At 37.0% G+C, this 22,546-nt stretch overlaps 1 protein-coding gene across 1 annotated transcript in view; it reads left to right on the forward strand.

The window, feature by feature from the left end:
• Positions 1-428: 428 nt before the first annotated feature.
• The window catches only part of kalrna (kalirin RhoGEF kinase a), a 209,033-nt gene continuing 186,915 nt past the window's right edge, over positions 429-22,546 (forward strand). The window contains exon 1 of the mRNA XM_088930063.1: positions 429-701. Coding sequence (XP_088786189.1) covers positions 635-701 — 67 coding nt within the window. The 5' untranslated portion in view covers positions 429-634. The remainder of the gene's footprint in view (positions 702-22,546) is intronic.

Here is a 22,546-nt window from a genome sequence, read left to right on the forward strand (position 1 = left end):
GGAATTAGCAAAATGTAGGTACATGTTTATTTACATATATTTGGACACAGGGTGATATGTTATTTCTACCTACTCAGGCTGTTTCTCAGCACCAGAAACAGCATATTGAAAAACAGAAATCCGACGTTGTAACTACTGTTTTTCAGGATCAAAACCCCTTGCTCTGCACCAGTCACTTACATTATGCAGATTTGTATGACATCACTACAATATACTGCCAAGGTACAGTTCTAAAGCAACCATACGCTGATTCCTTACCCTGTGCAGCTAATTGTAAGGATATAGAAATCATATAATCTCGAAAATGTGCAAACGCATACGCTAAACACTGCACATAGCTGCAACACAATTTGCAGAACAATTTATTGCATCCTCGTTATGTGTCACATGTGCAGTGGATTGCTTTTGTGGCGCCGGAGCTGCTAGAAAGAGGAGGGTGAATTCTGAACAATAGAGAGAAATGCAGCGCTGTTCTTTGTAATAACACGGACGGAAACCCACGACTGGAAAGCGAACAGCTGCGACCAGGAACACAAGAATATGGAGGGGATCGTGCACTGATTCTGTGAGACACATCACTGGATATACTTCGAGTTACATTTCCCTTTCTAAAATCCACGGGAGAAAGAAGAAGATGAATTCAGCCGAAGCACCCGATGAAGGACTGAATGATTCGGATGCAGACGCGTTTTTCAAAATAGGTAATGGGTTATTTTTTTTTCTGTTATCACACGTAACTGAAAGGAAATGATTCTGCAGCATCCTGTGAAGGCGAAATGTTAATTATACATTGTGTACGCCTGAGCATGTATTGACCCCGGTATTGACACTGAGTAAAGGAAATCAGAAAACACACCAACGATCATCACTTCGGCCTCAATAGCTCACGTTATGTATTGTACCGGGTTGAAGGAACTGGGTTTCTAACACTCCTGGGAGAGAAAGATTATTTCGTTTTGTGAGAGAGGTGGATTAAACAGGAATAGGATCTCGGAATGTATAGTTATACTAGCTGCTATAGGTGCGTTTAAACGTATGTTTTCTTTCGTGTCGGTGTGCACAATCTTGGCTGATCTTAGATTTTTATAGCCTATAAACAGGGAGTGACTGAATGAGAAAAACATGCCACATACACGCAAACAAGCATGTTGGTGCCGAATACTTACATGTAGTCTATCCCCGTTTATTCTGTATATTGTGTGTGCATGTACGTATGTATGCAGCCATTTCTATCTTTATTTGCCTTTCTGTACACACGTACACATTGGATCAGTGTACACATACATAAGCAAGTGATGTGTAATAATGAGTATGGTAATTTAAAAGTTTAACTGTTAAACGGTTCATTCATGGGGTGATACATTTAAATATAGAGGATTAGTATCAACCCATGCTTTTGCACATTGTAAAACAGTAACGAAACTGTCACCTTAAAATTTATAATCGTGTATCAGTCCAATTCTTTATACTTATTACATATATTATTTAAGTTTATCCATCCTGTTGCGTTTTATTAGTATAATTCAATATGATACAAATATGGAATACATCGATAATTTATTATTGAGAGTGAGCACATGAATGTAACCATATACAGTATCTATATTCTCCACCCTAATCTTCTCTTGTCTCTTGTTATTTTAGTTCCTAAAATGTTTTGGTAGATATAGTTAAATAATTTAGATTTCCTGTTGACAAAGTGACTGTAGGTCCTGGAGAGAATAAAACAGAAAAAGGGAGTGTCTTCAAATTACCCATCACCCTCATCAAATACAGTATGTGTGTGTGTATCCTTTCCTAGCACAAACCTTCCTTTTTAGGGTGTTTTTTATTCTGCACATGCAATGGAGATGTTAAAACATTACAATCTGGATTAATCATTAAATCCATTAGACATCTGCTCTTTGGAGTGACATCTAAACCATGAAGTCAAACAATCTGTCTGAAACCACCAGACAATTGAACACCATTTGCACATTGGGCTGTTAGTTGGCTGAGAGATTCTGGTTTCACTATGGTGACTGTATACCCTCTAACCCCCCAAGCTGAAACTTAGACACAAGCCACAGGATAGCCTTTATAAACCTTAGCTAACCCTATTTGTATTATGCAGGTAAAAATGGCACTTTTTAAAAACTAAATTAGTACTGTAGCATTTGTGTGCTGTTGTTTTTAATTCAGGTCGGATACATGGTGCTGATGTTGTCAGTCTCTCTGATAGCTAGTGATGTAATACTGGCCAAGTCAGGGTTTTTCAATAAAGAGCTTACATTTTGCTGTACCATAGAACCTATTGTATACTCGTTTAAGTTCAAAGGTGTGTTTTCATTCTCGTGGCAATTTCTTACAGAGTAACTAAGAACAGAAAAGTAGAGCCAGCTGCAAAAAAAAACCCAAACAAATTATTTATATGAGAAAATGCCTAACTGAATTTAATCAAATAAATCCTTTAATAACGCTGTTTTTTGCAGAAAAGGAGGGCAGTGTTATATCAGTGTGTGACAGCTTTGTCAAAGTAGGCCAAAGTCGGCGCAAAGGTGTGGTTTTTCCACATAGAAAAATATAGAAGTTTCAGACCAAGTAAGAAGAAGGTTTCTTTTATTCTTTATTTGGTCCACTTATATGAAACCTACCAATTTCTGTTTAACATGCTCTATCAATGGGAGTATTGTGTTGCTATAAATTTTAGTTTTAATTCTACTTACATGACATGACAGAGTGAAGAATTCAGACAGGTTAGTCAAGTTTTTGATTCATGACAGCTTTTACACACCAACATATTTTAGTTATGTAGTAAGTAGTTTTATTTTCTTTTATGGGTGCAATTGAATGTATTAATACAACTGTGTATAAATATGGTAGCATGGTAGCATGTCTTGAAAAGTATTGTAATATTTGCTACAATAATCTCTAGTATGATCAGTTGCTTACATTTGTATAGTGCTTTTTATTCCAGAGAATCCCATAGTGCTTCATGTATAGGAGGACACCCATTTAAAGTGAAGTAACCAAACGTATTTTGCACAGCAGGGTTGCTGGCACACAATGGCTCTTGTGCAAAATACATTTGGTTCATGGGAAAGGAGTGAGACATTGCTTTACCAATTGAATTTAGGAGAAAATTACAGAGTCCAGATTACGGAATCCTGAAATTTAGCTGGGCCTTTGGAGTCAATATGCCTGCTTTTTCAAACAGTGCCAGGGATCTTTATGACCAAGTACACAGAACCTCAGTTTAATGTTTTATCTTAAAGATGGCATGTCCGCAGAATTTTGTCTCTTCTCAACATACTGGTGCATTGGTTTAGGAAATTCTGTTTCAGAGAGAGAGAGAGGAGTGCCACCTACTGATCTGCCAACATCTCACACAGCAGCAGTCTGATGTTTCTTAGGTTTCTCCCGTTCTAGTACTGACCACACTCAACCTTGATCAGCTTCTGAGCTGTGACGAGATCAGGCTGTAAGGTGATAATGCAAAAATACCATTCTTATGAAGTATGTACAGTACCACATGAAGGTTTAATCCATCTTTAGCTATGCAGGATAAGGGGAGGGTTGTTGAGCAGGTTGAGACATCTGCTATTAAAATGTCTCTCTGAACACGTATGATTTTATTTGTAGGATCAGTTTGTTGGGGAATTACGGTACTTGTACAAATTAATCTCCTTTGTTAAGTGGGGCATATGTCTGTGTCCCAAAAAAGCTTACTCAGTGCTTTCAGAACAGATGTATACCAGAAAGTAAGATCTAAACTAAAAAAATGTGCAGAGAAGAAACATTTTCTTTAGTGTCAAGATATAAAGAAGTACAGGGCTGTGTTCGTTCAGAGACTTTTGAGTTCAGATGAACATGAAATGACTCACAGATGGTGAAGGCTGTAAATGCTGCTTGTGAGAATTTGATTCGGTTATTGCTTTATAGACATAGCATGGACATCTGGTCTCCTTTCACAGAGAAGCATCATCAATACTTAATATTGATACATTATGACATTCTGTGTCCTGGAGCTACAGGGATAACAAGAAGGCATGTTGTCGACTCTATACTGAACTCAATGTTTGCATTGTAAAGAAAGATATTATAGAGCTGAAAAGACCAGTAAAGTAGATTTATGTTTTGTGTTTGGAGTGTTTTTTTACTTGGGATCCTAGAGGTGACAGGTAATAACCTTGGGATATGAGGATATGATTTTAATATACCTGTAAAATGTGCTTTTAATGGTGTCATGTAAGAAATATACAGTGAAGAATTTCAAATGTTTGTTAGTTTTATTAACTGATAATTAAGTTGATAGTTTGTTGCAAGACACATCAGCTTGTTGCTTTGAATTCCTTTTCTGAATTGTATGCCTCAGCAATCTATTGACTTTCATTAATCGAGCTAATAAGTGCAAAAGATTGGCAGCAGCAAGTTTTGCAGATCAATATTTGGATTACTTGAGTCTAGCTGTCTGCTAGAAATAGTTTATATTAAGTGCAATACTGTGGAGTACAGAAGCTGGCAATACAACTACTTCATTCCGTTGAGTCTGTCAGAACAGAGTCTGTAGTAGACTTTTTAGCTTAATTAGTTAATTATATCATTAGACTCTAGGCTACAAACACAATGGGAAACTGGAGTAAAGTTTATTTTTAAAGCCCGAGTTTAGGTATTGGTTTGTCAGAATGTGTTAGGCAGACATATTTTAATGGTGGCCTCATTCAGAATTTAGGAAGGGGTTCTATCATACAATCACTGCCGTGGGTGGTGTCTATCTTAATATCACAGATGTGGGTAGTGTCAATGTGAGACGCACAAGCTACACAAATTTATTTGCTCAGCTGTTTTGACCCCAGTGCCCTGAGGAGCTATAATATTTGAGGGTGGTCCTGGTATTCCGTCCAAATACTGTACATGATCCAGAGTGCTGACTTCATGTGTCAACCAAGTTAATGTCTGCTGTGAGAATACATTTGTTTTATACTGGATTTCTCGGTAACTGGTAGCAGAATCTAGGTGTTAAGAATATTCTAATTTGTGGCACCTTTTTAAATTTAAAACCACTTTAGTTTACAATCGTTTATTCTGGCAAAACATCAGGATTTTTCAGCTTTTGCTGCCTCCGTGGCCGCATGACCAGTCTCAGCACACAAGGAGGCACTTAAAACACTGAGGGAACACTGAGTGGTTCACTGGTGTGTAGAATATTTTTGAAAAAATGCTGGTGCTAAATTCGGCAGAACGAGGGGTTAGGATAAACTCAGGCGTGCCATTTCATGGTTTTCTATGCTTATTTGGTATGATAGCATAATAGGAGTTGCATTGTTCTTCCAGAAAATGAATCCAGGGTTTTATTTGGGATGCTGATGTAAATATTGTTTAATTCATTCATTTTCATTCAGCCTGAGAAGCCTCCTCTAAAATGTGTCCTGGCTTCCTTCCCATCTCATAAGGGACCCCTGATACCCTGCTGGCTAATCGCAAATGGTGGCTCTACTCTGTGTATTTTCATGACTCGTGAACAATGAGGTTTGATTCTTGACTGTCAGATGGAACAATAGCCCTGCTGATGGGATGTCTCGGTCTCCACTGATGGGAGTGCGCTCCATTTATAGAGCAATAAAAGCATGGCAGATGGCTAATTGGACAAGATAAACCACTAGGGTAATAGGGAGAGTAAAAGACGATTTGCAGGGATTATTGAGTCATGATCTGACGTGGAAATTGGAGGAAGCTCCCCCAAAGGCTGCAGGTTCTAACTTTTTTTTTTCTATCTCTGACCATATGCCACCTCCAGTGGAAAAGTGAGCCTGGGCAGATAATGTAGATTGGATCTCATTAGTGAAACAGCTCTTCCATTGCTAACCAAAAAATGTTATTTAGATAATTAATTAGGTCTGCTCCCACAGGACATGTTCAGGGTTTGAGGGTATCGTTCTTGAATAGAACAATTGCTTATTTTGAAAATGGTTTAAGCTCACATTTGAATTTTCCATTTATCAAATGTGAACATTTGTTCAGAGAACACATTTTACATACAGTCGTTTCTTTTAGTGTAATATTTTAGCTTGTGATCTCTGGTTACCCAATGGACTTAAAAAAAATAACCAGCACTTTGTTTTTGTATGCTTTATTTCCTTGTCTGACAACCAGGTTGAAGAAAAAGTCCTGTAAAGGCTGAAATGGGCTCAGTCAAATGGTTTTAAACATAAGATTACTAATGTGTACTACAGTACATCATGGCACTACACTTTGCTGATCTTGCTAAACAACATTTTACATTTTCATCAACGTTTATGATTTAATTAATATTAGTTCACATACTTTATCTGCTGTTACATTTTCCACAAAGTTAATCTTTCATTTGGTCATTAGCAGCATTCTACTGAAACTGAGTAACTGAAAAATATATTTTAAATGCAAAAAACAACCAGAATACCAGGATGACATGGTCATCTGGCAAATTAGACTTTAAAGTCAGTAAATCAAAGCATGCCTGGTGGCGATGTTGGATTTAACTTTCTGTCTTGTTTTTTAATCTCTAAATACAGTTAAAATCAACCAGATTAGCCTGTGTGCTTAGCCTTTTGTATTCCTTAAGTGTTTTAAGTGGATATTAGTCTGCTCCTTAAGGAAATAAATAGGAGCACACCGGTCAGCTTGAACACTGTGGTACAGAAATGTTAAACCCACCAGCTCATACAGGTGGAGAGAGATGAAGTATACACAGAGCTCAAGTACAGAGGTAAACAAGGCTATTGAAGTACAAGAAGTCTTAAAAAGGAGTTACGTTCTTTTGTAAATCTGGTGCTGCTGCTTTACACTTGTAAAAGCAGACTTGGAGTATTAGCATTTGCTAATCATTAGCCTCTTGGCAGAGCTGTCCTTGATAACAGGAATGTGCTGTGAAGTAGGCCAATTTTTGCAATAAATAGAGAATTGAAATCAATTGTGGCTATAGTGTCTTTATGTGCACAGTAGGTATGTACTGTATACATGTACAAAGAGAACATTTTCATTCCTGCTCTAACACAAAACTGGTTGAATTAAGGAAAGCTGTTGATACTGTGGGCCATGTGAATGGATATTGTTGGGCCTTATGTGTCTGCCTTTTCATGACATTTTTTGGCATATTTTCTATATGAAAAGAGGTCATGGGCTACAGTCCCCTTTTAAAACTCAGATTACCCTATCTGTGCTTATATGATGACAGGAACATTTAAGCCTTTTTTTGGCTAAAGCCTCTGTTCAGAATGTGTAGCCTTCTGGGTTTGATATTGTCAGTCTTGACTCTGGAACACTACCCCACATTGATCACATTGAGCTAGACTTCTAACATCTAACCAGTATCTGGCAGCGTATCACTCCTACACTTACATCTCTACATTGGTTGCCACGTATTCAATATAAGATCTTGTTATTGACTTTAAAGGCTTTAAATAATCTCACTCCATCATACAGCTCTGAACTCCTCCATATTTACACTCTCTCCTGTAGGCTCCGTTCAGTTTGAGGCTAGTCTGTTGTTCTCCATATCTAGGACTAAATCTTGGATTACTGGTGATTGTGCTTTTTCTCTTGCCGCTCCATTATTATGAAATGCCCTTCCTCCGACTGACTCTTTGAGATACAAATTCCTGAACTCTCTTCAGATCTAAACTTAAAACTCACCTTTTTACTAAGGCCTATGTCTGAGTACCCTACAGTTTATCCTGTATGTTCTTGTTTAATATTTTTTTCTTTTACTTTTCATTGTATTTCTTGTCCTTTACTTTCTTTATGACTATGTAGAGCATCCATGGGGTTTACAAAGTCACTTTATAAATAAAAGGTGTTATTATTATTATTATTATTATTATTATTATTATTATTATTATAGGCTCTCTGATTCCAGCACTCAGCCAGTCAGTTACCACTAGGGTTGGGTAGGGTTAACCATGTACCAGAAACTGGTTTGGAATTTGCAAGCTTGTGACGTTATCATTCAGAAATGTGGCAGTCTTCTGCTCTGCTGCTCTGCCTTTGGGAATCAAATGGTCTGACAGTGTGTCTGTATTGTTCTGTTCTCTCTTCTTTTCTGGTCTGTGCAGTACAGGAGAGCCCAAGTTAATGAGAACTGGCTTTCGAAAATTTGTTGAGCATGACAGTTAGAAGATGATGGATGATTCCATATTCACCAAAAATGGTGACACAAATTATTTACGGAAAGACACAAAATGAGAAATTTAAGATGTTGCAGGTTAAAAAAAACAACCAGAAAAAATGAAGGAAAGACAACTCCTCCATTGCTTTAGATATTGTGGGTCTGGATGTCTGTAAGTTGACTTGCTTGCTAAAAAAAACATACCGCCTCTGGGCCAGAATTCTGTGGTTATTCATGATGGAGTGACAGCCACAAGATCACTCAGGGTAGGACATCTAGGAATTTTTCATTTCTTTTTCAACGTATGTTTGTTAGTAAGTTCCTATGGTCAAAAGTTTTACACTTTGTTTTGGTCCATTTGAAACCAATTAGCACTGTATTGCGTCAGATGTCAGGTGGTTTTGTTGTGCTGATTTGAATGTGCATGCACTAAAAGGAATTTTTACAGAGAGTTCTGTACTAGAATGGCCAGGAACAGTCATTATTACAGTGTTTGTTCATTTATTTTATGTGTTACCACTTCCTTTCCTGGATAAATTCCTTTTGCTTTGCAAGGTTTTAAAGACTTATAAATACTATTCTTTTGGAATGTGCATAACTTTCCTTATTTAACTAATTTGGTTGATATTTTAGTCTCATGAGAGTCAACATACTTAAATTTGTTGCTGTGTATTTTGGCTTGACTAGAGAATGTTTTATTGATGAATCCTCAAAGCATGCAGTCTAAAACATTATTATGATTAAAGCTTAATCACGTCAGACATTACTAATAGCTTAACCTTAACCAATGAAGCCAGCATTTTATTTAATATAAAAAACTATAAAAATACAATATAAAAATGTCTGCTGAGGTGTATAATACACTTTTTCCACATTTGACCTGCTATGCTGGTTCTTTCTCACTCAGAAAGGTGATCTACCTCATCAATTTAAATGGTTAATATAATATTTTTTTTGGAGTCAGTAGTAAATTTGTTTTGCCAGATGAGTATAACTGTTAAATTTAATTTGTGTAACTAGATTCAAGTGATATGAAGAAGGTTTATACACATAAATTGCAGTTTTCCAGTAGTTATCTGGTTTCCAGTTATCTGGCTATGCCTAAATAAGAGAATGATCCACAATTGTAATGATGCTACTGTAAATGACCTGTCTTAGATGGTGACCTGTCTTAAAGTGTATTGTAAATTAGATGCAAAAACTACTCTAAAATCAGAATACATCCATCCATTTTCTAACTGCTTTATCTGATAGAGGATTCAAAGGGAGCTGGGCCTATCCCAGCAAACAGTGGTTACATAGCGGCATACACTCTGAATGGGATGCCAGTCTATTGCAAAGCATTTGCAGACACGCATGCACTCACACCAGGGCCAGTTTTTACAGACGCTAAAAAATCTACCAGTATGTCTTTGGACTGTGGGAGGAAACTGGAGTACCCTGTGAAAACACAAGCAATCACAGGGAGAACTTATAGAAAACAGCAGTTGAACCCAGGGCTCCATCCTTGTGAGGCAGCAGAGCTAACCGGATGCTAATCAGATGACAGCGCAAATAATTTAAAGTATTTTGGTGTAATGTGACTTGTAACTGGATTAGCAATTCTTTAAATAGTGAAGTTAAAAAAATGGGTAATTGCACAATGATAGTAGACAGAAGAGATACCTTGTGGCTGTAGTACTAAATTACCAGCACACTGAAAGTGAGTGAAATTTAAGGTTTGTCTTCCTGAAATAGGGCTGTTATACCCGATTATTGAAGATACCCAAAATAACAATAACAATAAAAACAATAATAAATAGCATACCATAAATAGAGTTCAAATTATTGTAGATACTGCAAGTGTTTGTTTTCCAGCAACTCACCTTGTAATCTTTTCCTCAAAATCCATTCCTTTTTGATAGAAAATCAGACTTGGGAAAAATGAGTCCAGTGTTCAAAACCATACAGGAATCGGGATAAGCATTTAGAGCAGTGGTCAAGCTTTCCTGCTGGATTTTCCGAGCACACGTATCTGTAATATGCAGCCAGAGTAGCTCAGCAGGCACAGAACCCAGGATATAATGATCACATTTTTAAAAAATGTGAAATGTGTGCATTTTATTTACTAGTGGTGGTTTCTCAGCTGTGCTGGTGTAATTCAGAAAAGACGTGTTTAGACTTTTAATCTCTCTGGGTATTGCATGCAGTGGTTAGGCAGCTCCACCGAGCTGGCGTGTATAGCTCAAATGGTTGGAAAACACTACGTTGCCACTATATAGCTTTACATTTTTTCTTTGCCTCTTCATGGATATGTGATGCAAAGAGATACAATTTACTGTACCACAAGATATGCATGCCAACATAGTGATGCCTTAGTGGTATTAGTTTCCCAGTGCTGATTAATTGTTAGAAACCTCATGTGGCCAGTAAGTTTCATGAGAAATTCGCCATGATTACTTCTCTTTTATAAAAAAGGACAAGTTGTTAAAGACAGTTACTGTACACCTAAATCTTGCATTTCTTACAGAGCTGCTGGCACTATTGGTGCTTATGAATCCTTTTGAAGCATGCTTTGCTTAAAAGATTCTTTCTTTAAAAAATTAGAATCTAAATAAAATAAATGTATTTAAAAACAAATGCCCGTTGCAGTTACACTAGTTCTTCTCATTTAGTGGATTTTTAATTTAGCCTTCTTGCATTGTCACTACAGATGCCGGCATGCTTTATGAGAGGAAATGGCTTGAAGCCTGTAACCACGACTGACTAAACAGATTTAGAAAATCACGTCTTTGCAGTCCTTTTTTCAATACAGTATGGCGAGCAGTTCTGTGTCTCTTTACAACTATATGACATTATTGCTTCTCCAGATCAGGTTTTGTTTTCATTTACCTAGTGATAGGAAGTGCAAATTTTAAAAAAAAAAAGCTTGAGTGGAAGTTTGTTCAGGAGCAGCTGGTCAAAGGAAAAGGAGTGAATGTGATTGACAGCATGTTCTGTGACTGGTAAGTCAAGTGCCTTGGCTCTGTAACAGGGCTGTTCTATTCCAGTTTATTACAGCATGCTTAATTTTTGAGTATTTGTGTTTCCTAATCAGATTAGGGTGATTGGCAAAGACAATAAGCATAATTGCTGCAGTCAGAGCCTTCCCATCGTTGATTAACAGTTACTAATTCCAAACCACTATGTGCTGAAAGCTGATAAAAATCCCTAGATACCGTAATTACTTAAATGTATGCAGGGCTGAAAGTTAAGACCACACTTTCTTACACACTTCGCATTAAATGTAATTCATTAGAAGAATAAGCTTTTAATGCCCAAAACAAAGAAGAGTGATACGATATTCGAATGGCAAAAATATTTAGGGTATTTCCTGCTTAAGGGCACAAATTAATATATTTTGCATAGGATTGGTTTACGGAAATATGCGCTTCCCTTTGCATGTGGTCTAATTCCCAGTGATGTCTTAATAAAACGGAAAGAGGAAGCCTTTACACAGCAGTAACTTTATTGGGAATGCTTGTGTTATGTTCTTTTCTGCTGGTACATTGGAAGGTTGGTATTTCATGTGGCTATTCTCTACTTTTACTGCTCCCTTGTATTATCTCCTTTGGAGCTGAGCATATTAAAATCAAACGACATTTAATACTCAGCTTATACAACGGATTAGTCAGTTCATAGTGGGACTTAACAGTAGTAGCATAAGGGAGCCCTGCTGTGATTTAAAAGGTTCTTGATTCCCCTTCTGTGGCTAATACCAGGTAGGATTTGGCATTGCAAATTAATTTGAAACATTAAAAATGTCAATTATATCCATTAAGTGCTAATTTAAAATTTCCTTATTTAAGTTTACTTTTTATGCTTTTTCACTACTATTTTTGTAGCTTTCTTTGTTTTGGTACAGCAACAAGATGTTTTCATTCTAGCACCCTAAAAGCAATCATTCTTAATATAATGTGCTGCATACAGTGTATGCAGTTGATCATATAAGCCAAAACCTCAGTGGCCATAATCTTTTAAGCAACCTGATGTTTTTGCACATTCATGCTTTACCTTTTGAACTATGAATGTATTCAGAATACTAATTTACAATATTGTGTACAATTTTGGTCACCACATGCCAAAAATGATATTGCTGCTCTGGAGCCAGTCCAGAGAAGAGCAATCAGATACATTCTGAAGCTGAAAGGAATGTCCTACATTGGTGGACTGAAAGAGCTGTTTTTTTGAACAAAGAATACTTCTTGTCTGCAAAATCATCAAAGATACGGACGAAGTAAACTCAGTGGTCTTCTTCAGGATCAGCAGTGAAACACAAAAAAAAGAACTCAAGTGAAAACAACAGGGAAGTCCCTTTAAAACTGCGTACAGGAGCCACTTCTTGACTCAAAAAGCATTGTGGGAGTGTGGGACAAGCTAGCCAGCCATGTTGCTGAAGCGGATACCCTGGTTTTCAAATGTGATTGATGGACCAAATGGCCTCCTCTGGTTTGTAACCTTGCTTATTTACTCAACAGGATGTCCCTATCGCATTTTCAGTAGGCTTTCGGTTGCCTGTCACCATTATTTGAGAAACTGCTGCATGGGTGCAGCGTTCAGAATTAAACATGACAACACGAGACTCTTGCTCATTAAGCAGAAACCAATGTCTAGCCTATTATTTTACCTCAGCCTAATGCTTTTTCCTTTAAGCCTTCAGTGAGTTTGCTCAGTGTAACCACAACTTTGCTAAAAGAAGCTAAAAGCTTCTTATTTTGTGAAAAGAAAAAAGTCAAGACGTCCCTAAATAATAGGGCAACATCTGTACCAGATGTTTTTGGGTATATTTAGCATGCAGATTTGTTTTAAATTGAATTTTTGTGAGTAAACAATGATGTGGAGTTTTCTAGACATATAAACCTTTCTGCTTTGGTCCTTCTGGTCTTAGGATAATCACAATGAGAGCAATTTTAAAACAAAACATGTGCTGTTCATCTTGTTATGATACTGCAATCAGATTTCACCAAACATTTTTATAGCTGGTAATATTTTGGGCTTTGACTCTTAGTACCTTCCGCAATTAGGAGAGCAAATGCAGTGTTCACTGCCAAATAAGTACAGTAACCAAACAGATTTTTTGGTATTTACTGAAGAAATATAAAACAACATTACTCATCTTCACCCTCTTGCTTTTGTGCTTAGTTCTTAAGTACCAGCAGTCATTTTTTGCATAACTGGTCTGGTGCAGTATGTACAGCATTAGGTACTGTGCAAGCTGTGTGTCTGAGACCAGAGCTAAACATTAATATATCTTCTGCTGCCTTCTGCCTCACTTTACTGTAATTTATCTAATTCAACATTAGTCTTATTCTTCAAACTCAACTTCTTCTTCATCAGTGTGCTCGGCTTTTGACTCTTTGTCTCTCTACCAGACGTTGCGTAAGTAGATGAGTGAGTCAGCTCTGAGGAAGCCAAGGTAAAGAAAGCTCTTATACAGTACCTCTGAAGTTCAGTGGTGGGAATGTGGGAGAGATTTAATATCTGTGAATCGAGCTTAGATGTAAACTGTAAAAACAAATTGATAGGTTTTGATCTAGTACTCATCCTCTTTTCTAAGAGCCTAAGAAGGTTTTCAAGTAGGCAGAGACATTTCAGCTCTTCTTGCTTGTTTGATAGCTGGTAACTCTTCTCAGACAGGTCTTGAAAGATGCAACTGAATGAGCAAAAATGGCCATCTCTCATGTTTAAGTTTTCTTGTGCTATTAACTTGGCCAGATATTTTTTTTAGGAACCCCGTAACTCTTAATGTAAAGAAGTACCTTCAGTCCTGATGGAGCTAATATCATCTAAAAGTTTAAGTATAAGATGTTAATAAGGAAAACAGTTAAAATTGTGTTGATCTGGGATGGTTACTTACAGTAGCTAATGATGTCCACATGATTTCTGATCATGTTGTGCCCTACTGAACATTTAAGAAACGTAAACAATAATGCACTTATTCTTATAAGTCCTAGTGTAGGAAGCCAGTTGAATCTAGGATCTCTGGTTTCTGTATAAATGTTTTTGCATCCTTTTAATAAACCTGTGGTCTTTTAGATCTTAAGTTCTTATAGCATATTTTCTTTACAGATATGAGTTCTTGCTTAAAATAAATGCATAAAAGACAAGACAGACAGCACATTTCTGTTTTATCTTTACAGAGGATATAAATGGTGTGGAAGTGGAAGACTCCTGAATTGTGGACACATTAAGAATGTAATTCAGCTGTTTTGTGATATTGCATGAAGCCATAAGTTAAATATAATTGTAAAATGTGTTTTTATTTCAGAAAAGCTTGGATGAAATGGCTGTTTTTAAATCGGTTATCCAAATGTGTTATATGTGATCCTTTGCACTGTGAAAAGAAGTAAGCTGACAGTACATTGTTCCTTAACACCGAAACAGGAACATAATGACTAGTGTATAGATAATGAGATGTCTGCTCTTACTTCTGCTGTTTGTTGTTCTTTTTGATGTTCTTGGAAAGTCTAAATATGCACCTAATTACAAAGCAGTTAAAGTATATTTTTGTTTTAATTGCCTTTTGCTTTTTTATTACATGGTCTGCAAGGTGCAAAGTAGCTGGTACATCCACAGACCTTCAATTTATATGTTTTGCTCTGAACTATTTACACTGAGAGAGTCAGTTTCACAATGAAGACTGGTAGCATGAAAACGCTAGAACATATACAGTACCAAAGAGTGTTCAAAATTGATTGGCATTCCTCCCAGGGTGTATCCTGCCTTGCGCCCGTTGTTTGTCAGGATAGGCTCCAGGTACCCCACGACCCTGTATTGGATAAAGCTGTTAGAAAATTAATGGCTGGATGGGCACCCCTGAAGGAAAGATAGTTGAAATTTTTAAATGTCCAGCTTCTTCAGAGAATTATTCTTTCATCTGTAGTCATGCTACAGGAGTGTAATGGGCCCTCTGTCTCAGAGAGTGTATGACTTTTGACCTTGCTGTCATTTTTAGCAGTGGCAATAAAAATGTGATATTAAGATTTTTGCTGTAGTAGTTATTTCCTTGTTTTACACCATCTCAATTGGACATGTGTTGGTGAGGATCTAAGACATAAGGAGAAGACGAAAATGAGACAAGGTTTCTAAGTGAAAACGTCTGCCCCATTGTGCAGCAGGGTTTGTAGTCTTACATGAAATGACTCTTGACAACAGCTGTGTAATCTCATAGGAGACCTATAATGAAAATTGTTCAGCATCTCAGATTGTGAGTTTGGTGTGGTAGATGGAATTTCCAAACACTCCTTTTGGGAGAGATCTAGCACAGCAGCAGGCTACTGTATAGAAGCAACATGCCAGACCTAACAGAATGTCTGTTTTGCACTCTAGCCTGCAACTGCTTAAGCCGTTTTTAGAAAGAGGACATCTTTTTTAGTAATACTGCAAGAGGAGACTCCCTGGGGTTGTACTGATGTTTGATGTGGTGGATATTTATGCTTGTCGTATAAACTGTTCCCTTTTTTAAGGCTTCATCCAGAGAAAGAGTCTGAAGTGAACCTTCGCTGGGTGATGTATTTTATTGAATATCACAGCTGAATTACACGGTGTCTCTTAATATGAAACTGGATGTTTAGATTAGTTTTAAGAGCCATGCTTTTAGCCTTTCTGTTGAACCTGCTTGGTGGAGATCTCAAATCCCCAGTGCTGATAGCAGGAGTTTCTTGGGGTCTGGCAGGAGCAGAATACAGTACATGTCTTTTTTGACAGCAGTGCCTATTAAAGGCCTCTTGTCTCTTGCCAATACTCCATGTATTTTTATTCTTAGTCTTTTGCCCACTTTTGTGCTTCAACATACGTACAGCCCTGCATCCTTTAGAATTATTTAAAAGCAATGTTAGTTACTATGGCTAAGAAGAAGGCATTGAATTCACAGTGAGACTTGTTATTAAAATTAGTCTGTGTGGTACAGAAAAGTGCAATAATTCCTAAGGCCTTACAGCTGGCATTTTATTTTCTCCTTAGAGGCACACTTTGGATTTGCTCTGACTTTGTGAGCCATAATTGCGAATCTGTTCCAGTCTTCACTTTATTTCTGGTAAATTAATATTTGCCAGTTGCAGGAGCAGTGATGTGTGCACGGCATTCTCCACAGAACGTGGGTGCATTATGGATTCCAAACCCACATTAAGGTGGAGGTACGTAGATAATGAGGTGTGAAGATTTGATAATTATGTAATCAGTAGGGAGCAAGATCTTATGTGCACACTCTGGCAGAGTTAGTCATATAAGCTATCTTTGGTTTGAACATGGCACTTGATGTTTTACTGGGTTGTAAAATTTCTTCCATTCACAGATGTTGATATTGAGTGATGCATTGCCATTCCATAAGATTTATATCTGGAATTTTAGGTCTTCTGAGCAAAACCTTCTCAAGTTTCGTTCGACACAGCTTGGATAGACACTCATGCACATAAAAAAGTATCAAAATTTGACATATGTGAATACCATGATACAAAAATCGTCTCTCAGTCTGTTTTCATTTCTGGCTTTCCTTCTGATACCCACAATTCCTTATTCGATGGGTTGGCAACTCAAAATCCAATTTATTATTGTCTTGCTAGGGAGCCACAGGCACTGTTGGCACTGTTATGATTGTTACACCCGCACACTGAACAATTTTATCACGGTGGAGTCTCTTGCGGAAACACACAAGGGACAAAATCTTGTTTCTTTTTGTCAGAACAGCTGTAGACTGTCACCTGCTGATTCAATATCATAATGAAAGTGCAGACCTAGTCTCTTTAGGTAAAAGCCTAAAGAGCACATGTGAGGTTTTCAAAATTGCAATACAGCGCTTTCACTTTTTATCATCGGGAATTGTGGTACTACACGCGGAGGGCGTGTTCAGTGTGGAGGCGGAGCCCTGGAGGAAGGGCAACGCCTCACCTTTGGAATCACAGCTGCCGCCCAACTTTGATTAGTGCGTATATATGCATATGAGAATATTTCTTATTTCTTTTTATTATACAGGTACTGTATTTGCTACAATAATATTGTGTGAATGAGAATGAGTTAATTGTGCGGATAATGTATGTTTTTATAGAATACATATCCATGTCTTCCAGTACTTGATGCTTACAACATAATGTGATTATTCTGGAGAAGAGGTTCATATCTGTTAAACAAAGGCATTACAAATTCAGGACTTGGCACAGACTTCAGCAACAGGCCAGTGTTAAAAAACTGCAATACAATGGCTTTGTCCTACACAACAGCTGACAAGTGAGAGAACTGTGACGTCAGACTGTTCTTGGCATTTGTTTAGCAAAATCTTAAACGGATCCTTTACAATTGGATATTGAACCTTAATAAATAAATTTGTGCAGTTTGGTTGCACATGATGGCCCACATCATTTTTGTTTTTCTTTGAAATGTAGATGTTTTTGCCTTCTGCTTGCTATGGAATTGGAAACAAAGGTCATAGTGATGTCAGGAAAAACAAATTAATGGCTTCATTGACTTACTGTATTGTTTGAATAGATGTGATCTTTAGGATTCTTGATGAAAAACAAATGCTGTGCAAAGCCAGCATAATGGCACCAGAGCTGCGTTTATTGTGGCTGATTTACAATTTGAATATCATACAGTGGCCACCAAAGAGCTGTAAGATATCTTTTGAAGTCTTTTGTATATGCAAAATGGTGGCCTTTCATTAACATATAATTTATGTTGATTACAGGGAAACCAATAGTTTCTTTTGAGTACATTTCCTGGTCTTATGGACCTATTAGGATGTAAAATAGTACTACTGGAGGTAATCACACATTTTTCAACTTCAAGGAACTGATCTTTGTCTTGATTTTTGAAAAGATGAATAAAAACGTTATCAACATAATCTGCTTAATCCAGGATTTGCTCCAACTGCACTAAACATCTTAGGTTTTCATCAGCTATTGCTCAGCTATTATTTTAATGCAGACAAACTACATGGTTAAGTATTATGGTCTGGTACTGTCGTAGTGTTCTCTTTAAAAGTGTGCTTTTGATCATGGTAGTTTAAGTACAGCAGGGAATTTGTAGCAGTGGCAATATGCAGATTTGATGCCTTTGAAAACCTGATTAAAAACTAAATAGTTACTTTACCATAGCTACTGTAGAATTTCAGGTGGTTGTTCTATTATGTTAACAAAGCAGTTAAATTTCATTCCAGGAGGGGAAGTATAAACTCTGTTTGGCCATAATTCAAACACTTTGTGCATAAAGCATGCATATTAACTTCAGTAATGGAGATATGTATTTCCATATTTACTCCAAAAATTAATCACAATGGATTTTAGATTACCTTATTAAAGAGCTCTGTTTTCAGGCTTCCCCTCTTATTTATCAGTGTTGTCTGCTGGGATTACTGGCAGGTAGCAGATGTTAGGAATTTTGTGCAGTGGAGCAAATAGAACAGTATTTTGTGACTTTGTTTTAAATCCGCTTATTAATGCGATGTTCACTGGAACATGCTGGGTGCCTGGGTTTTAAATGGGCCCTGTACAGCTGAATAAGCATGGCTAAAGTATACGGTTTCACAGGACACACTCAGGCAAAAAAATGATGTTGCTGTCTTAATGTACATTTTGAGATATACAATCAGTATTGGTATTCTGGGTTTATAAATACATATTGAACCCATTGTATGTTAAATGTTGATTTAGTCTGGACCCAGATTCAAGGCTGAACATCTTATCACAGCTGGTAGAAAAAGGATGAGTTGATATACTGCTAATAAACGTCAGCATTTGAAAAGAGAATAAGACATGAACAGTCTGGGCTGGGCAACAGGGAACTTTTGCCAGCCTGACAGCATGTATGGTGTTAAATATAACCCGATAGAAAACTAGATAAGTACTTCGAGCAACATGAGTGTGAATAGGCAAAATCAACTATTAACAAAGAAAATCATAACTCTGTAAATATATTTCTGCACACACCTACAAAACTGACAGGCTATCCCAGAGATAGAATCTTGCTTCATATGCTGTTGTTAAAATGGTTTTAGTACTTCTGTAATGTCTTGTCAGTGGCTATATACTTGGCTGAAGAGCCTGAAGTGGATACTCATCAAGCAGACACAAGTCTTTGTTTTCAAAGATCCACAAAGACTAGAAGAGTTAGTGTTGTCATTTTAAAAGGAATCTTTACCTATGGTCATTTACAAGAAGAAACATTATCTGCAGGGCTTAATCAGGGTCAAAAGGTTACAGGGGCAGCTGTTGCCAAGAATGTACTTTAGAGACCACTTGTCATACATTGAACACTGAGAATAATGTAATTGCTTTTATCTCTCTTGACACTATGTAAGAAAGGTGCAGGAATATCCCCTTCGTGATTTTGAAAGAGATCCATGAAGGATTAGTGGGCCAACACAAATACTCTGGGTCTATACTAAGCTGAAGCTTTAGTAATTAACTCATTTATTATTTCAGAGACTGGTGTCGTCTTTCTCTAAATATAATTCTGGCACAGGTGAGAGGAAAGATAAAGAAGGAACATCCTCTACTATAATCAAGTTTGCATTGCAGCTTTCCACACAGAAGAGCCAAGCACATCCCCATAAATGAGATGCAAATCAGAAACTGCTATGCAAATTGAAATAACAAGGAGCGAGTGAAAGCCATTTTGATTTGGGAATTGCTGAATTGTACCAGGTATTCTTAGCTCCATGGTCATTAAACTGTTCTCATTTACCTTTTAGCAGGGATCATTAAGACATAGCCAATACATCATTCAGATATTACTTGTGTGCTGTATACTCTCAGGGAAAAGCTCATTGGCTTTCACTTGTGCCATACAGTACCTCTCTTCAGAGGTTTTTGAAGATGTGTGTAGATAGCATATTTGATTTTTGTACACCATTTTGTACACCATGTCAAATTTGAGAAAATGTCTGAATTAGCATTTTTCAGTTTGTTTTATGTGTTTCGATAAACATTTCACTGGAGGAAGGAAGCCCTTTTCTTGAGCATTCATGGGTGTTCCAGCCAAATGTGGGTAATAGTGACTGACTCCCAGCATTGGAACAGGTTGCAGCTCCCTGCTCCAAGTGAACATTCTAAACATACTGTTGCCATTATTTAGAACCTCAGGAAGAATTCCGTCATAATCCTGGAACGCTCTAGAAGAATGCAAGATATGTGATTTCAGTATTATGGTTGAAAGAACCACGCTAGATATTTAGACCAAAACACGGCGTCATATTCTTGTGTGTTTCCTATTTCATTAAATAAAAAATAAAGTGTTTTTATAAGACTTTTTTTATCATGCTACCTGTATTATTGACACACGGAAAGTATTTAAAATTAAACATTCATTTACTCTGTTAAAAAAGCTCGCATTTACCTTTCAGAAATGTTACTGACGTTGTGAATACATCTGTGGCTAGATACTGTACGAGGGGTGTACAATTCAGTAGAAACATACAGTGGTTCCATTTCGCTCCATGGTATTGGAGTGACAGCTCAGGAGGCAGACAGCCCTGTGTATGTGTAGCTTACCTAAGCTTTGGTATCGCATCTTCCCCAGTGTGCGTGGCTTCACAGTGCTGCTCTCCATCAGTGCCCTTGTTCATCATGATTCCTTGGATCATTACCACCTCATGGGGGAGTTCCAGGCCCTCCTCCTTACAACTGGGCTGTCGTCCCTTCAGCCAAGCAGGAAAAGCCAACAAATCAAAATCTGTTTCATTAAATGGGGTCGTCTAAGGTACTGAACTGATCTAGGGGATTGGCAGTCATATATACACAGTATATGTTCTGGACAACAAAAGCTAGAAAGTACCTACAGTATTTGAATGTTGTTGGCTTTTCACCTGAGGAGTACCATGTCTTCAGGGCATTGTAGTATTGTATTGGGTTTTGCCATGCAAGAAATATTTTTTTTCTGAAGTCCTTCCCACTTATTAGATTATACTTTGTGTGGATTTTTTGCTCCATAAATTAAATGAGGCAGTGTGTTTATTAGATATATACAGATTTGAAACGTAGAGATTTTCATATAGCAATATCTGTCTTTTGTTTTAATTTCTTAATTACAAATAAGCACAAATCTATACAAATTGCATGTACTATATGTATAATCATTAAATAAAATTCAAAAGCATTTGTTATTTTTCATTCATGTTAGCTGAAGACACGTTTCAACAACTGTGATCATGTGGCATTCTTCTTGACACCATTTTGTATTATTTCTTGGTGAAAATGCATTCGTATTTGTGTTATGCAATTATATTTTCCAGAATTTTAAACAGCAATGGGAAAATGACTGAATTGGACTTTTTGTTCATTGCACCATGTAAAATTCCCTTGATTTAAACTAAAAAGACACTAACTGTGAAGCAAACATTTTATCTAGCTCTTAAATAATTAAGGTTGTTGCTCACTCCATATGACTATGACAGAGAAGGCAAACAAGTTGAATTTAATAGTATACATTAAAAATAAACTGTGTATATGTCATCTGATTTTCTGCTTTTATACTCAACATTTTTTTTAGCCTCTAAGATTTCTGTTAATACCTGAGTAAACTGCTCTTATATCTCAATTTCTGAAATTGCTCATAGAAAATGTAGATGTGTGAGCATCATCAACGTGATTGTAGAAGTTATACTCTGAGTCTCCTGCACACAATCAGAGACAGAGAAATGTAAGCAGTTCATGTGTATTTTATAACAGAATACTCTGTGGTGATTTTCAATTCCTGAAGTACTCTAGAGCTCTTGTGCAATGAGTGGACATCTTTGCAAGGGAAATCAGAAATACAAATGTGAGTGTATTAAATGAGGTTGGTCTGGAAACCTGAAACACACTTTTTAAAAGATGTTATTAGAAATACAAGCTTTATTTATGCTTCCTGAGACTGAGATTTCCATAGGTAAAATCTTTTATTTAGGGAAAATGGTGTTAAAGCACACATATATGTTATTATGTAGCATTGCTTTTTACATTGCAAGGCAAACATTTCAATATAATGATCCTTTTTGGAGCAGCCCTGATACTGTGATTGCAGGTTTTTCTATCTGGGAAATGTGGTGTAATCTGTCTACTCTACCAAAAAGAGTGCAGTCAGGTCATAACCAGTAAAATTATATGAGTTTGCTACAAGGCCTCTTTAAAACTGTTTTCTTAAAAGGGGATGATTTATGTGCCGTTTGTATATATTAGTATTATGTCTAGTTCATATGCAGTTTATGTTTGAAGTGCATGTTTGAAGAGCTCTTTGGTTTTCACTTTGCTGTTCTTCCCTGCAGACAGTATCCGTGCCAACACATATGTCATCGATGTATGGCATTTCTATCAAATGAAGACATACTGTAAGAAGGGAGCTTGCATTGGTTTTCAAGTGCAGAATTGCACTTACAAACAGAATTTTCTCAGGCAGTGGAAGGGCTCTGCGAAACATCAAAGTCCTCATGATTTTTAC

Source organism: Atractosteus spatula, chromosome 13 (assembly GCF_055471065.1).
Source record: "Atractosteus spatula isolate fAtrSpa1 chromosome 13, fAtrSpa1.hap1, whole genome shotgun sequence".
Taxonomy (NCBI): Eukaryota; Metazoa; Chordata; class Actinopteri; order Semionotiformes; family Lepisosteidae; genus Atractosteus; species Atractosteus spatula.